At 47.0% G+C, this 16,420-nt stretch overlaps 1 protein-coding gene across 3 annotated transcripts in view; it reads right to left on the reverse strand.

The window, feature by feature from the left end:
- Window positions 1-911: 911 nt before the first annotated feature.
- C17H4orf51 (chromosome 17 C4orf51 homolog) overlaps window positions 912-16,420 on the reverse strand; it is a 50,819-nt gene continuing 35,310 nt past the window's right edge. For all 3 annotated transcript variants that reach the window (XM_061384076.1, XM_061384075.1, XM_061384073.1), the window contains one exon: window positions 912-1,121. In XM_061384076.1, the coding sequence (XP_061240060.1) occupies window positions 1,077-1,121 (45 nt within the window). In that variant the 3' untranslated portion in view covers window positions 912-1,076. The remainder of the gene's footprint in view (window positions 1,122-16,420) is intronic.

Consider the following 16,420-nt stretch of genomic DNA (forward strand, 5'->3'; position numbering starts at 1 on the left):
ATCGATGCTCGGGGACCCCGGCACCCCCACCCAGCTATGTGGCCCCTGTTGGAATTTCACCCAAGATCATACATCCTTTTACGCCTGTCTTGTTAAATAGACTGTAAGCTAAGACTCAAGGCCACGTTTTCTGTAGAGTCTACAGCTGACTGGCCCCATATGGTGGACACCAGAAACTGTCCTTGACCATTTCACAGAGCCACAGCGCTGGTCATGGGAACAAGGAGAGGTGTCAAGGCTTGATGACCACTGGTACCTCCATACCCACAGTCAGAAGCGTCACATGAGAGCCCCTGGCTGCCAAAGGTCACACGGGGCTCATGAAGGACTTGCAGCAGAAGGCACATCTTAGTGGCCCAAACGCAGAATCAAGTCACCTCGGTGCGTTCAGTCCTTGGGGGTAGCTCATACAGAAGGAGAGAGAGCAGTGGAAGGGGACGGCAGCTGAGTGATCGCATCTGTTGGCAGTGATCCATAAGCAGCCCGGGGGCGCATACAAAATAAACACAACTTCATCAGTTTTTTCATTCGTGCGTGCCAAGTTGCTTCAGTCATGTCCAATTCTGTGAGCCCGTGGACTGTAGCCCGCCAGGTTCCTCTGGGATTTTCCAGGCAAGAATACTGGAGTGGGTTGCCATGCCCTCCCCCAGGGCATCTTCCCAACACAGGGATGGAAACCTCATCTCCTGCATTGGCAGGCAGGTTCCTTACTACCAGCACCACCTGAAAAGCCCACTAAGAGAAGGCCAAACGGGAATCCTTCCCAACAGTGCCTTAAGACCTGTGAGCAAAACTCACAGAATCAAAGAATACTCTTGGGATTCAGACTGCGTTCCAAGGTGTCACCGACCTCAGATGTTCAAGAGACCCCAGACAACACTCTTACGTCTAAAACTCCCAGAACAGAAGAATCCCACACAAAATGAGGTTTATTTTGCAAGTAATTAAAATTCACTAAGAAAGCAAATGCCCATAATGCTGGCCCTGGGGTAAAGTGTGGCTCTATGGACCAAGGGGCCCATTCTTCTCCTGTCCAAGGTCTGAATGGTCTGAGGTTATCCATCAGGGCCTCTTCTTTATGAGTTAGCTGTTCTCCCATTCATAATTCTTGCCAGCTGGATCTGTAAAACAGGAAAATGTAAATCCTGCTCATGTTGGTAGGAGCTGCAAAGGAGAAAGAGAAAGTCAATTGCTATATTGCCTTGGAATTCCTTTCTGATGGAGTTAAGGTAAGTTAATTCGTTTTCAACAGAATTATAGAACTTGAGCAGAGAATCTATCTCAGTTCATACTTCAATTATTTTCCCCTACACCAGTCCCTAGAGGTGGTCTTCCAGCCTCTTGAGTGAGAATGTCGGGATGACAGAGAAGAACGTGTTTTCCAACCACAAAACACATTCCCGTGGAGTTAGATCACCTGAGTTTGAAGTCTGACTCGGAAGCACCTTATAAAAAGAAAGATTGAACTAGATGGTCTCTAAGATCCCTTCCCACCCTAACAGATAACATGTATGATGATCCCATGACTCTTGCTGAACAAGCAAAAGTCAGTCTGAAGCAAAAGTGGTCACCAAACAGAACCCTCGCAAGGCAGTTACAGCAACAATGGCACCTCAGCATTTTCAAACCACAACAGACTTAAGGGAGAAAACAATGCCTAATAATATATTTTTGCCCACTTCAGGATTTGGGAGACCTAAAATGTATGTGTTCTGATTAAACATTAGGCATCATGCTTGGATTGTCTGCAGTCATCTTGAGGGTGGCTTGGGCTTCCCAGGGGGCTCAGGTGGTAAAGAATCTGCCTGCCAAGCAGGAGACACGGGTTCGATCACTGGGTGGGGACGATGCCTTGGAGAAAGAAATGGCAACCCACTCCAGTATTCTTGCCTGGAGAATCCCATGGACAGAGGAGCTTGGTGGGGGTCGGACAGAGGAGTCTGTGGGGTCGCAGAGTCGGACTCAACTTAGCAATTAAACAACAACAAAATGCTTCACCTAACTATGGGTACTTAATCTGCTTAGAGGATTGGGGGTGGCCAGGTGGCATGGAAAGGCTTCCCCCGGCCATCAGCACGCCTCTCACTCCACCCCCTCCCTTTCCCACCACTTGCTTCCAGCCTCCACCTGGTGCCGCTGTGACTGCTAAGCGCTCTGCCGACCACGTGTCGGGTGTTTTCTGGAGAAGAGCAAACGGTTTTCTTTTAAAAGGTAAGGAAAGGCACTTTAGTTTTAACCTAAAGAATATATTCTTCCCATTTTGCCACTTGTTTAGAAAGACTCTGGACCCAAGGACTCTAAGCATATTATCAATGCTTACAGGAACGTTCATTGGATGGAAAGATGACACGTGCTTTCCAGAGACATAGGAAAATGACTGACCTATGCCCCTCATCAGACAAGTAAGAGCAAACACAGGGCTAGAACCAGGGACGTTTATCTAGCCATCCTCCAGCCTGAATCCCAGAATGATGTCGCTCCAGTCTCAAAGATTTCTAGATAGGAAATGTCATCACTTGCCTTTAGAGTTCTTCTATTTTTAACTGCAATTTCTAATTAGTGGTCCACAGACTTCGCAGTGTGTGTTACAAAGGACAATCAAGCCCCCTCGTTCCGTTATGTCCCTCTTCAAATAGAAGGTCTGTTAGAACATTCTCCACACAATGAGTTTGATCAGCATTTATAGTTTGCCCCCTTCTTTTATCTCAGTGTTTTCTGGGTTCCCCTAAAAAGCTGAACCCTGAGATTTTTTTTCGGAAGTAATTCCAGAAACAAAAGTGGGAAACTAGAAAGAGTGAAGCAGGTAAGAGGGGAAAGCCAATCCCAGGGCGCTTTGGCAAGACAGTTGCTGCAGTGAAGAACTGGCATTGAGTCACCGTGGGAACCTCCTGAGGAGCTGTGTGAAAATGTCTCAGGATTGACAAGTCACACGAGAGAAGGGAGAAGGCGCCCGAGCAGCCGAGGTGTGTGTCAGTTCCCTTGCACTTCCGGCTTTGCCCATGGTTTGGAATGACTGAGAAGTTCCCCAAAGACAGCCACAGAGGCGGCAAAGAAGCCAATGGTGCAGCATGGAAGAGACTGTTGGTAAAGCTGAGGGGAGGTGCGGTCAACCACACCTGACCGGAGTTGGTTGCTGCAGCGAAGGCTGGAAAAAAGCAGGTAAGTCTGTGAGATGCAGAGCCATCGGTATCTGATAAGATCGTCATATTTGGCATAAACGTTGACATCCCTTTATTAGCCTCTAAACCAATGTTGGCTGTGCATCCAACCTGTGAGGTTCACCTGAAGACCTTCTCCGTTCCCCCACTGGAAGCTGGAAAGAACCAAGACAGTGTTGGCTTGTGGTGCTACGAAAGGAAAGAGGTGGACCTGAGAAGCAGGTATTAGTAAAGGCTCTCCACCTGTATAGCCAGAGAGAAACTATGAAATCTCTTTAGAGCCCTCCCTCCTTTGGCGTTCGCCTTTTGATTTCTCTAATGAGACTGAGTCCTTCCAGGACTTGACCGAGAGGAAATTGCTTGACGGGGACATGGGCTGTCCCCCACCTCAGAGAGCCTCCTAGACTGGGAAAGCCGCGTGAGAGCCCCACGAAGCCAGGGAAGAGCAGCCACGCCTCAGGCTTCGCGGCCAGCCTCAAGCCCAAGCAAAAGGCATCCTGGGGGCTCTCAGAGGTCCTAGCTGATCATGAACGCTGGTCCAACAAACGGGCTGGCAGCCAGAGCCCAGCTAAGAATGAAGGAGTTGCGTTCACCTGGCATTTTCTTTATGCTCGTACCTCCCAGAGGAACGAACGTGGGGCTGAACAGGAGGTATCTGTTCTCGTGGAAAACAGCTAATTGAAAACTTTGGTGGAGATTTATTTATTTCATCTTGTGGCTGCGCATGGGGCTTCTCTAATTGTGAAGGAGGGGCTACTCTTCCTTGCAGTGTGTGGGCTTCTCTTCGCCGTGGCTTCTCTTGTTGCAGAACGTGGGCTCTAGGCACGCAAGCTTCCGTAGCTGCAGTGCGTGGGTTCAGTAGTTCTGGTGCGTGGGCTGACTTGCTCCACAGTCATGTGGGATCTTCCTGGACCAGGGATCGAACCAATGTCCCTTGAACTGCAAGGTGGATTCTTAACCACTGGACCACCAGGGAAGCCCCCAATTGAAAATTGAAAGGTATTTCATCTTTTTTTTTTCTTCCACCTGTAACTCACAATTGGGCTTTACCTGGTGGCTCAACTGTAGAGAACCTGCCTGCCAATGCAGGATCCCCTGGAGAAGGAAATGGCAACCCACTCCAGTATTCTTGCCTGGAGAATCCCTTGAACAGAGGAGCCTGGTGGGCCGCAGTCCATGGGGCTGCCAAAGAGTCAGACATGTCTAAGAGACCAAAGAGCACCAACAACCCACAACTGGCGGTCCTTTTACTAAGGAAGATTGGGCTACGCACGGTGACACAGAACACGCACAGCACGCACAGCGTTCAGTGCAGCTACGAACATAATAGACATGCATTTGTGTGAGAGCAGCCAGAGGGAAGGCCGTGAATTGTTTTATTCTGGGATTCACACTATTAAAAGATAATATTTTTCGTTCTTCCTTTGTGCTGCTAAAAATAAATACAGGCTAATGAAAGAGTATCATGTGAAAAGAATAATTAAGGGTCGAAGAAATCTTATTAAGAGAATACCCGCTTGCCTATCTTTTCTACAATTAAGGAAATGGGCATAGCAATGGGTCATCATCATACTATTGGTCAAGGTCCCATCTTTTTATGGCATCAGACAAAGACCCAGCAGCCATCACCGAATATGCAAGGGTTTTGGTTACACAACGAGGCTATGTGTCTTTTTAAATGGGCAGAATAAAAATTCCCTGTTGATGAAGGGACATTATAATTTGGCCTGTCTGCCCATAAGATAGGCTAAATTGTGTTCATCCACGATTTTGTGGGGCTTTCCTGCTGGCTCAGATGGTAAAGAATCTGCCTGCAATGCGGGAGACCTGGGTTTGATCCCTGGGTTGGGAAGATCCCCTGGAGAAGGGAATGGCTGCCCACTCCAGTATTCTCACTTGGAAAACCCCATGGACAGAGGAGGCTGGCAGACTACGGTCCATGGGGTCGCAAAGAGTTGGACATGACTCAGGGACTAACCCTTTCACTATGATTTGGTGTCACGGGATCCTGCCTTTATATACGAACCCCTCACATTACCCATAATCCACTGCCTCCCTCATTATTACTCTCTGCATCTGTTCTCCACAACCCAGAGTTTCCAACCCAGTCTCCAGGTTCTAAAGCAAGCCTGTACAACCCATCACTTCTTCCCCCATACCCCAGATTGCACTTCCACTCTAACCTTGACCAATTTCTCTCCTTTTCTTTCATTATTTAGTGAGCAATCGATACGTGGAAAGTTATGTGCTGGCAGCTGGTAAGAAACGGATAAATGAGACATAGTCCCTAATATTTAGGCATTTGCTGGGATGTGCTGTGCTCAGTCATTAAGTTGTGTCCAACTCTTTTGCAACCCTATGGACTGTAGCCCGCCAAGCTCCTCTGTCCATGCGATTTTCCAGGCAAGAATACTGGAGTGGGTTGTCATTTCCTCCTCCAGGGGATCTTCCTGACCCAGAGATGGAACCCACATCTCCTGCATTGGCAGGCAGATTCTTTACCACTGAGCCACCTGGGAAGCCCCTTTTAAAGTGTCTGCCAACCCACAGAAGAAATGCACATTTGAGCAAATGCACTATAATACCAGGAAAAAACTACGCATATATTGCTATAGAAATATTGAATAAAGAGCGACTACTTACAACCAGGGTGACAGGAGGCTTTCTGGGGAACGGAGAAAGCCAACTGCAGTCTCAAGACTGAGTCGTATTCTCCGAGGCGGGAAGAGTGGGGAGGGCATTCCAGATTGAGAGAACAGCTTGAGGAAAAGCAAGAAGGTGAGAAACCGCATGGCGGGCTCTGTTGTGCTAGAAGATGATAATGAAACCAAACAAAGCCAGCTTGGGTAGGGCTTTGAGTCCCTTGTTAAGGAGTCTGAACATCCAAACGACTCTCTAGTTAACAAGAACTAGGAAAATACATTGAGAAGGACAATGGCAGGATCTGACCTGTATTTTAGGAAGATAATCCTAGAGGTGCTACAGGGAAGGAGGATGAAAAGGGCAGAGAGACGTGGTAGGTTCAGATACGCTACACCGAAACCACCATCTTCTCCCTGAGATGTGCCGCTTAACCGCGTCTCTTTAGACCGGGGGTCCCCAGCCTCCGCGCAATCTAATGCCTGTGATCCAAGGTGGAGCTGATGTCATAATAATAGAAGTGAAGTGCACAACAAATGTAACGCGCTTGAATCTTCCTCAAACCATCCCCCCGCCCCCAGTCAGTGGAAACTCTCTCTTCCACAAAACCAGTCCATGGTGCCAAAAAGGTTGGGGATCACTGCACTAGATCAATAAGGGACACCCACCCTCCAAGTTACCTGAGCTACAGGGGTCAACTTTGCCCCCTTCTATCTCTTCTCTTCCTTTCTCTTGTTCCCTTTCTTTGGACAGCTAATGCATCAAAGTCCTGTTCATTTTATCTGCCAAGTATTTTATGAATCTCTCCTGTCTTTCCCCTCTTAACATCTGGGTGCAGGGCCTCAGCATCCTTGCCAAAGGTCTAGAAGTAATTTCCTCTCTGAGTAGGTCATTCTTGGGTCGTAAAGGTTGTGGAAAGTGTTATTCTAGAGCTCAGACAAAGCTCATGATCAGGCTTGTAGGCCCAAAGATGGTTTTTGGAGCCAGTGGGGCAGGTGATAACACCACGGCAGCAAGAGCAACAGCAGCAAATGCAGCAAAGACAGAATCTTGGGAGATGCCAATTTCCCAGGGGAAGGACGGGAAGGCACCACGGGAGACCAAAGAGCAACAATCAGGGAGCTGTGGTGAGAGGGTCCTCTAAACAAAATCCCCAAGGAAGAGGCGGTTGAGGTTGAATCCCACAGCCTTGACCGATGATCTGCCGGCCCTCGGTGATCTTTCAGGATGCAGTGTCAGTGACAGGTTAGGGATGGAAAGCAAATTCCAACATGTTCCAGAATGAATTGCTGGTGAGCAGCTGGTGACAAGGAGAAGAGTCTACCCTTGTATCAAGTTTGGTTGTTGTTGTTTAGTCATTAAGTCGGGTCCAACTCTTTGTGACTCCATGGACTGTAGCCCACCAGGTGCCTCTGTCCACGGGGTTTCCCAGGCAAGAATACTGGAGTGAGTTGCTACTTCCTTCTCCAGGGATCTTCCCGACCCAGAGATTGAACCCACATCTCCTGCACTGGCAGGCGAGTTCTTTACCACTGAGCCACCAGGGAAGCCCTATTAACTTTGACAGTGAAAGAAAAAAATCACATGTGCCTCATACTTGCCCAAAGATGTTGAACCCTCCCTTCCCTCTCGGGGAGCCCTAACCTCTCCTGATCTCCACTTCACAGTCCTTTGAAGAAGAGAAGAGTAATCTAGAATCCCAGCCATACTCCACACCAATTTCCCACATCATTTTCTGGTATAATTCATCCTTTGAAGTGCATCCGGTCTGTCTTCATGCCCTGCTCTTGCTGTCTGCCTGGACAAGTTTCTGTCAAAGATATCCACAGGAAATGGGCCGCATGGGTAAAAGTCAGTAGTGCTTCTAAATACAACTGCCCTCTAGCTCAGACGGTAAAGAATCTGCCTGCAAAGCTGAAGCCGGGTTCAATCCCTGGGCTGGTAAGATCCTCTGGAGAAGAGAATGGCAACTCACTGCAGTATTCTTGCCTGGAGAATCCCATGGACAGAGGAGCCTGGTGGGCTACAGCCCATGGGCTCGCAAAGAGTTGGACATGACTGAGTGACCAAGTACACTGCCGCTGCTGCTAAGTCACTTCAGTCGTGTCTGACTCTGTGCGACCCCATAGACGGCAGCCCACCAGTCTCCGCCATCCCTGGGATTCTCCAGGCAAGAACACTGGAGTGGGTTGCCATTCCTTCTCCAATGCATGAAAGTGAAACGTGAAAGTGAAGTCACCCAGTAGTGTCTGACTCTTAGTGACCCCATGGACTGCAGCCTACCAGGCTCCTCCGTCCATGGGAGTTTTCAGGCAAGAGTACTGGAGTGGGGTGCCATTGCCTTCTCTGCAACAAACCAATACAGCACTGTAAAACAATTATCCTCCAATTAAAAATGAATAAATAAATTTTGTTGTGTTCAGTCCCTCAGTCCTGTCCGACTCTTTGCGACCCCACGGACTACAGCACACCAGGCTTCCCTGTTCTTCACCATCTCCTAGAGTTTGCTCAAACTCATGTCCATTGAGTCAGTGATACCATCCAACCATCTCATCCTCTGCCATCTCCTTCTCCTGTCTTCAGTCTTTCCCATCATTAGGGTCTTTTCCAATGAGTCAGCTCTTTGCATCAGGTGGCCAAAGTATTGGAGCTTCAGCTTCAGCATCAGTCCTTCCAGTGAATATTCAGGGTTGATTTCCTTTAGGATTGATGGGTTTGATCTCCTTGCAGTCCAAGGGACTTTAACTTTAATAAAACAAAACAAAACGTGATGGATATGGCCAGAGAGGACAGACTCAGTTACCAACATCCAGAGTACTACACCACGGAGGTCTAATCTTGAAATTCAAAAGAGATCGTTTACATTGGAGGCCTGGTCTCATGCTACCCTGACTGTTGCTTTCTGATGCATTGCAAAGTCCACCTTTATATGGAGCAGTGGATCTCCAACCCTTCTGGACTGTACACACTCCAGTTGAGGCAAAAGAGCTACAACTTAGCAATCTTGCTCGTACCCACTGCCAGCTTGCCAACAGGAAGAAAATAACTCTCATCAGACATAATGGAAAGAAAGGTACAGGGTTTTATGAGTTGGAAATGAAACAATCTGTTTCTTATTAAATATCATGAGAAAATTATTAATTCATGCCAGAAACACAAATATAAACATTATCATATTGAAAGCATTTCTTCTGAAGAAGACCATCTGGCAGGGCCTCACACTTTGACAAACAAGAGTGTGTGTCACCATGGTGGGCTCTTCCATTAAAGCAGTAAATTAGAGCAAGTAAAAATGGAAGGGTTTTTAAGGGGAGAGCGTTACAGTGATGGCATCTGCCAGATACTTGTCACATGTTTCTCTGGAGGTAGGCCCGCTGTTCTATGAAAACTTGAATTTTCCAGACAAGGGGTGGTGATTATTTCAGAATTTCTCCCTTTAAAATTAGATTCTCAGGAGTTCCTTGTTGGTTCAGTGCTAAGACTTGAGCTCTCAATGCAGGGGGCCTGGGTTCAATCCCTGGTCGGGGAACTAGATCCCACACACTACACTAAGACTTTGCACCTAAAGATTCTGCTGCTGCGAGGAAGTCCTGGTGCAGCCGAATAAATACTTTTTAAGTTATTAAAGAATAATGATAAATAAAATTGGATTCTCTTCATGGGGACCAAATTCCAGAAGCATCTTTACCTACAAAAGTATTTCATTGTTTAACATAAACGTTGGTGGGAAGATGAAGGAAATTTAGAGAGAAGACACAATTACAGAGTAACCAAAAATTGAAAATATAGTATCCTGAAAATTTAAAGCAAATGCATGGTTCTTTTTCAGTAAAGTGCAGTTTTAAAAACCTTACACCGTCACTTTTTTTTTTGTAGGAAGGCAGAAGAGATCTATAATTTGGAAAACACGCCCCTCCCTGCAGACAGATAGAACAGTGGTTACACACAAAGTGGAGGAAATCTTGCACTCCAGAGAAGAAGAAATGCTGACGGCAGCTTGAAGAAACACCCGATTCCCTTGAGGATCCACATGAATGGTTTTCACTATTTGCCCTACATTCTCAGAAGACTCTGAGGGACTTCCCTAGCGGTCCAGTGGCTAAGACTCTGAGCTTCCAATGCAAGGGATGCCATTTCGATCCCTGATCAGGGAACTAAGATCCCACAGGGCCGCGTGGCAAAAAATAAAAGATGATCACAGATCACTCGTTAAAAATAGAAGACTCTGACCTTAATTTTGCTCACATCGTGCGCCTTCACTTGCTCTGAGGTCCTACTGCTGATAATCAGTGCTATGTTGGTGCCTTTCCCAAATCTCTCTCCCCTACGTCATACATCAAATCACTGGGTGGTCCTAGAGAATCTCTGAAGAACAGTTCCTCAGTCTAGAAGAGCAGACATCAGCAGAGCTGATCCTCATAGGCTTCTACCACTTGAGAGTTCACTCCCATCTTGGTGCTAACCCAAGACCAGCAGGCATCTACCTCCCAAGCTCAGTCACTATGTATGGAGTGGCCTGAAAAGGATGACACATCAAAATGGTATTCATAGGCTATGCTGCACTACTGCTTACTCAGGAAAGTCTGAGATGCTGGTGAGAGTACCACTAGCATCTACCAACAAGGAGGTCCGAATCTGTCTGGGCACGGGGGCTGCATGGTAGTTGGGGCTGCTCAAGCCCTGTGTGCTGTGTGCTAAGTTGCTCAATCCTGTCTGACTCTTTGTGACCCCATGGACTGTGGCCTGCCAGGCTCCTCTGTCTATGGGGATTCTCCAGGCAAGAATACTGGAGTGGCTTGCCATGCCCTCCTCCAAGGGATCTTCCCAACCCAAGGATCGAACCCAGGTCTCCCGCATTGCTGGTGGATGCTTTACCGCTGAGCCACCAGGGAAGCCCATGAATGCTGGGCTAGCGTATCCCTTCTCCAGGGGATCTTCCCGACCCAGGAATTGAACTGGAGTCTCCTGCATTCCCGGTGGATTCTTCACCAGCTGAGCTACCAGGGAAGTGCACTCAAGCCCCAGTCACGGTTCAGTCAGGAGAGTGAGTAATTCAGTTTACAGGCTGCATATGCTTCTTGTCTCTTCACAACAACCATGTTAGTGTGTATATTAGAAGTGGAAGAAACAGCCCCCACACAAGCCAAACCTCCTAGGAGGATTTGGACCTTTAATGTTAGCACCGATATTCTTCATATTTTAAAATGTTTACTAACCATCTTCCGTGCTTTCCAAAAGGTAAGACATGCACATGATAAAAACTGACCCAACGATGATGTTTATGGAAGAATAATGTGATTTTGTTTGCATCTTCTGCTTTTGTTTGCTCACAGATGCTCTTTGGTGTTGAGCCTTTCCTAAGTCTCCCTCCTGTGTGCTGCGTATCAGTTCCAATGGGTGGCCCAAGAGAATTTATGGAATGAATTCCTCAGGCTAGAATAGTAAGCGTCTATGGTGTGGGCGGGGCGGGGGTTGGCAGAGCTTCCTACACCAGAGCTTAAGCCAAGTGTCCTGGCCTGCTATAAGCTTGGTCATTGTGCCGTCCTCTTTACCCAAATTTATGATCTGCTCAGGACAGCTCACTTGGTGACAAATTAGATTACAGAAATGAGTGAACCAACTATTTGCCTATGCTTCTTATAAGCTATTAGTCATAAAAAAGAATATTTAGGTAGGTAGATGAAGGATGAGCCAAAGAGAGAAAGAGAGTTACAGAGAAACGCAAGACTGAAGCATCTAATTTCATTTCCTCATTATATAAAAGAAGAGGGAGAAGGTCAGTGAGGAGAGAGACACAGAATGAAACAAAAGTATTTGCTTAAAATTTTATAAAAAAAAATAATTGTTTCTATAACTCATACTAACTCAAGAGAGTCTTGTGGTTCAGTTTCAGCATCAAATCACAGGAAAAGTTTCACAGAAAAAAAAATAATTAACAAAAATTCGAGCTTCAGCTTCTTCATAAAATACCAAAGAAGGGAGTACATTCTTGATGTATATCCAAAGATCTTAAAGATCCTCTGACGACATTTTCCTCACCTCGCTGGCAATGGATGCTTCCAAACCTTACTCTTCTCCCTCTCTTTAGAACCCCTTAGAGTTCCCCCAATGTTCAGGCCACATGACCCCTTCTCTCTCCCCAGAACTTTATTATACAGGTCAATATAACCTTTCTGGCTTTTTCCTCAGCACCCCACATCCTAGAACTAAAGGCTTGAGCCCTCAGATTGAAAGAGCCTATCAGTATTGAGAAGGATAAGCTTAAAAACTAAATTAACACACAGAGATATCATAATAAAACTCCAGAAGATCAAGGTGACAAAGACAGTCCTAAAAGAGTCTACAAAAGAATGAGTCAGATCAATCATAGCAGTTTCAAAAAAAAAAAAAAATAGGGCAAATAGCTTTGATATGCTCAAGAAAAAATAAATATGAACTTAGAGTTTCGACATCTCAGACACAAAAGCCCTCAGGAAAATTTATTATCCACAGGTACTTTCTGGTGGAGAGAGCAGAACCTACCAGAGGGTGCACTCCAGCAAGAAGAAAAATGAATCCTAAAGGTAATCAAGGGGGCAAAGGAGAGTATATTCATTTTTTTATTTTTGTAGTCAAAAAGTAAATTTGTTAAAAGGTTGGGGATAAAGAAAAATCGGAAATGCAAGTTAATTCTTTACTTTTATATCCATTCCTTTTTATCTTTGTATAACATGTCGTTACAGTTTACAAAATGCTTTCAGATAAACTGTCAGTAGCTGTAATCACAGGACCTACACAAATATGTTCTGAGATGGACCATGCTGGAACAAATAACAATTCTAATAAAATCTGAAAATGCCCTTCCTGGGGGTGGTAACGCTCTTCTTGCTGTGGAAGCTGGTTGCCTCGCACCAGTCACCACGATGACAATGACAGCAACTCTGAGAAGGGGTGGTGAGTGCCAGGTTTAACAGCTGATTGCTTTTTCTTCCTCTGTCTACCAAGTTGGACTAGACTATGAATTGGTAGGGAAGGAGCTGAAGAGAGGTAAGAACTCTAACATTTCAAGCCAGCTGAGGCTCTGAAGAGGGGCTCATTAGAAGACCAGGCTAAGAGGGTGGAGGACTAAAGGCCTCGTGCTGCCAGGATGAAGCCAGTGGGACCCAGAGATCTCAGGCTCTGCAGAAGCTTCTGTTGAGAGGCCCGTGGTCCTACTGCCTATGATGACACACACCATGGATCTAGGGCTTGGAATCTCTCGCTTGGACTTTTTGACGCCATCCTGATGTGTGCCAGAAAAAGAGTGGCTGCCAAAAAGCAAGCATTTTCCCATCTCTAAAAATAAAATGCGGGCACCACTTCAGGCCCTGTTGCCAAGACCCAGCCCTTCCCAGGATAAACAATAGGTGGCCAAGCTGACTGGAGGCAGGCACTGGGCCTTGAAGTAAGCCTAGATCTAGCCTGAAATGCCAAGAGTGGACATGTGCAGCTGTTAAGCTAGAAGCCAGAGGGGGCCCTCGCTTCTCCACAGCTGATGGAGGGCAGCTCCAGCGCCCCCAGCCAGAGACCAGGTGTGGCCCACTCGGGTTACCCCAGCAACCTTGACCCAGCTGAGGTCACAGAGTTCCCACCAACCCCTGCCCCCAGAGCCCTCAGGGTGCATGGTGACAAATCTGAGGGCTTGCGCGGTCTTGTGCCGAGAAAGTTGCCTGGGAAGGAAAGTTCCACCGGGATCTATCTGCATTCATCACTCAGGGCTATGGCCATCACCTGTCAAAACCCATCACGCCCCGCTGAGGGCCCTCACCTGTTGGCCGCAGGCCCCACAAAGCACCTTCGTGTGGGGGTGATGCTATAATAACTCATCCTTCCCACTCTAATTGCCTCCCAACTCGTCAAATGCTTCTGCACCGCTTGTTCCAGCCCCTGCGCCTTGTCATTAGGGTTCAAATCTTCCCAAGACCATAAGCTTGGCTTTTTGCTCATTTGGGGTGTTAAAAAAAAAGGCTAAGAGGGGGTTAGGGGAGGAGAGGGACTAAATATAGCAAATATTTGCAGGCATAATCACTCCATAAACATGCTTCAGTGGAAGGGAGTGTAGGGCCGACCCAGATGACGGATGTCATTCACCGGAGTGTCACATCATAAATAAAACTGAATGAGCCCATTCTCCCTCAGAACCAAGAGTGACGCCTGTTCACACTATAAATATTTATGTAGTCATGGTCCTTAAAAGACTGTGTTTTTCCAGGTAAGTAGATTTTAATGAAAAAGTTAAGCAGAGCTTTTCCTGCCATTACGGAATAGTCACTGTAGCTTTTTGACATGGTATTCCACTGCAAGGAGAAGGAAGAAGAAAGAAGAAAAGGGAAAAATCAGGCTGCCCTCCATGAGGCTTCTGCGTGGGATCTCATTTATGCCGGTCAAGGTGCATTCTCGTGCAGAAAGTGACAGCCTTCAATGGGGTGGCCGACACCAGAGGAAGCTCTATGGGCCTCCGTTGGACCCAGGGCCTGTGTGATGAAGGGAGCGCGACAGACCCTTGTCCCCCAAGTTCAGACCCCCTCCCCCCACTCTGCCAGGAGAGTCGGGCGCCCTAGCTTTCTCCGCTCTCTCCGCCTGCCCCTTAGGACCAGAAAAAATGTACACCTCAGCCCATTACTGTGCTCATTGGAGAAGAATTCTCAGAATTCCAAGATGTGTGCCTGAATGTCTGGGGTGTTTATGTAGATATGCTGCTCTTATCTACTCCTCCTGATCACATGAGCCAGGGCAGCCCCCAGAAACCCTGCCAGCAGCCTCTGATCTACTTTTGCTGCACTCCGCACCTCACACCACTTGTCAAGGGGAACTCCCCCCGGCCCCGCGCCCCCATCACCGTGGGCTCCCGGCACCACTGCCACCCTCCCCTCCTCCAAGACACTCCTGCCACCTGGAGTTCCCAAGCCACCGTCTCTAGAACAATTCTTGCTGCACTTCCTGTCACTTTGCAGTTTACTCATCACTTCAAGGCACCAAAACCCTAGCCCAAGTCCATCGAGCTGGTTTCTTTCCCAGGGATGGCCTTCTGCCCAGGCTCCCTTCCCCTCCAAACCTCAGGGTGGCCCCTGCTATGTCAGCCTGAACTGGCCTCTTCGGGAAAATGTGATGATCCTCTGGCTCTAGTCTCGGGAAGTCTTGTTTCACAAAGAACAAGAGTCTCTGGTTTGGGGCGGTGAGTCACGGGCAGCCTTGACCATGCCTATCTGGGGAGGCTGAGGCTGCCATGTATGGCCCTTGCCCACCCACCTCTCCGGGTAAGTTGGAGCTCTTTGCCAGGACAGCCTGAGTCATAAAACTCAGCACATTCTTTAGGCGTTGGATAGTCTTTCCTTGTTATTACTTTGCTTTTGTTTTATGTAGCACCTGGTTTCATTTTAAAAATCCAAATAAAAATCTCATGGATGGGGCTCGGGTGGGCTGGGGGGTTAGGAAGGAAGGAAAAAGAGAAAGAAAGGCGTGAAGCCTAGGTTAAGGGACGGAAGAAAGGGCTGGAACTCCCCAAATATGCAAGACCCAGGCAGGACAGGGAGTTAGCTGCAGGGCAAAAGGCAGGAGAGAGAGAGAAACATGGAGAATGTGTTACGATTGAGCTGAATTTGATGACTCCTTTTTCTGTCCATGATAAAGCACTTGATGTCCAAGTCTTTCCCCACATTAGGCCCCAGTTCTGAGTTAGTCCTTTACTCATGAGCCATGTGGATTGTCCCTAAACCCTACACTTTGGGAGTTTCCTCAATAAACTGACAGACTTATTCATGATGAATTCCAAGGAACTTTTCAGTTACAACACTGTGATTCCACAAACCAATCAGCTCCCTTTTTTCTTAGACCACAAAGCCCAACCCCAATTAAGGGACTATTTTTCCAAAAGCTAACATTTTTTTTTTGGTCTTTGTGGGAGGGGGAGGGGGGTGGTAGAGGAATGGAGCCCAGCAAAGGAGACGGTGTAGACCCAACCATATAAATGTTGCTGGTTAAACTGAATTTCTATGGCCAGGTTCGTCTGCAAAATCATCTCTAAAACTGTTCACATCGGGTTTTTTAAAGAGTGCTGTTCTAATAAGCTATGCCTGCATACAAAAAAAAAAAAAAAAAACCCACAGATACTGAAAGAATGAATAATACCTATTGACACAGAGAATTGTATTTCCTTGGAGTAGTAAAACATTAATTAAAGTGTAAGACCAGGAGCATTAGGCAATTAGACCTTCATGACAAATGGAGTATTTCCTGTCGTATCAGTAAACAAGGAAGTAACAGTCATCAGGATCACAGCCCTCCAACATAAGCCCTGAGGGTACTCCAGAAGGAGACCTGGCAGCCATTAGGCTATAGCCACTCCCAAGGATGCTCAGGATGAAAAAAAATACACAAGATATTGGCCCCACATGGCTGAGATGCAATTGAAAGGAATAATTTCAGTGAGCCCAAAACTAAGATCATGGCATCCAGTCCCATCACTTCATGGCAAACAGAAGGAGAAATAGTGGAAACAGTGGCAGACTTTATTTTCCTGGACTCCAAAATTACTTCGGACAGTGACTGCAGCCAGGAAATGAAAAGACACTTGCTCCTTGGAAGAAAAGCTATGACCAACCCAG

Source organism: Bos javanicus, chromosome 17, assembly GCF_032452875.1.
Source record: "Bos javanicus breed banteng chromosome 17, ARS-OSU_banteng_1.0, whole genome shotgun sequence".
NCBI classification, from domain to species: Eukaryota; Metazoa; Chordata; class Mammalia; order Artiodactyla; family Bovidae; genus Bos; species Bos javanicus.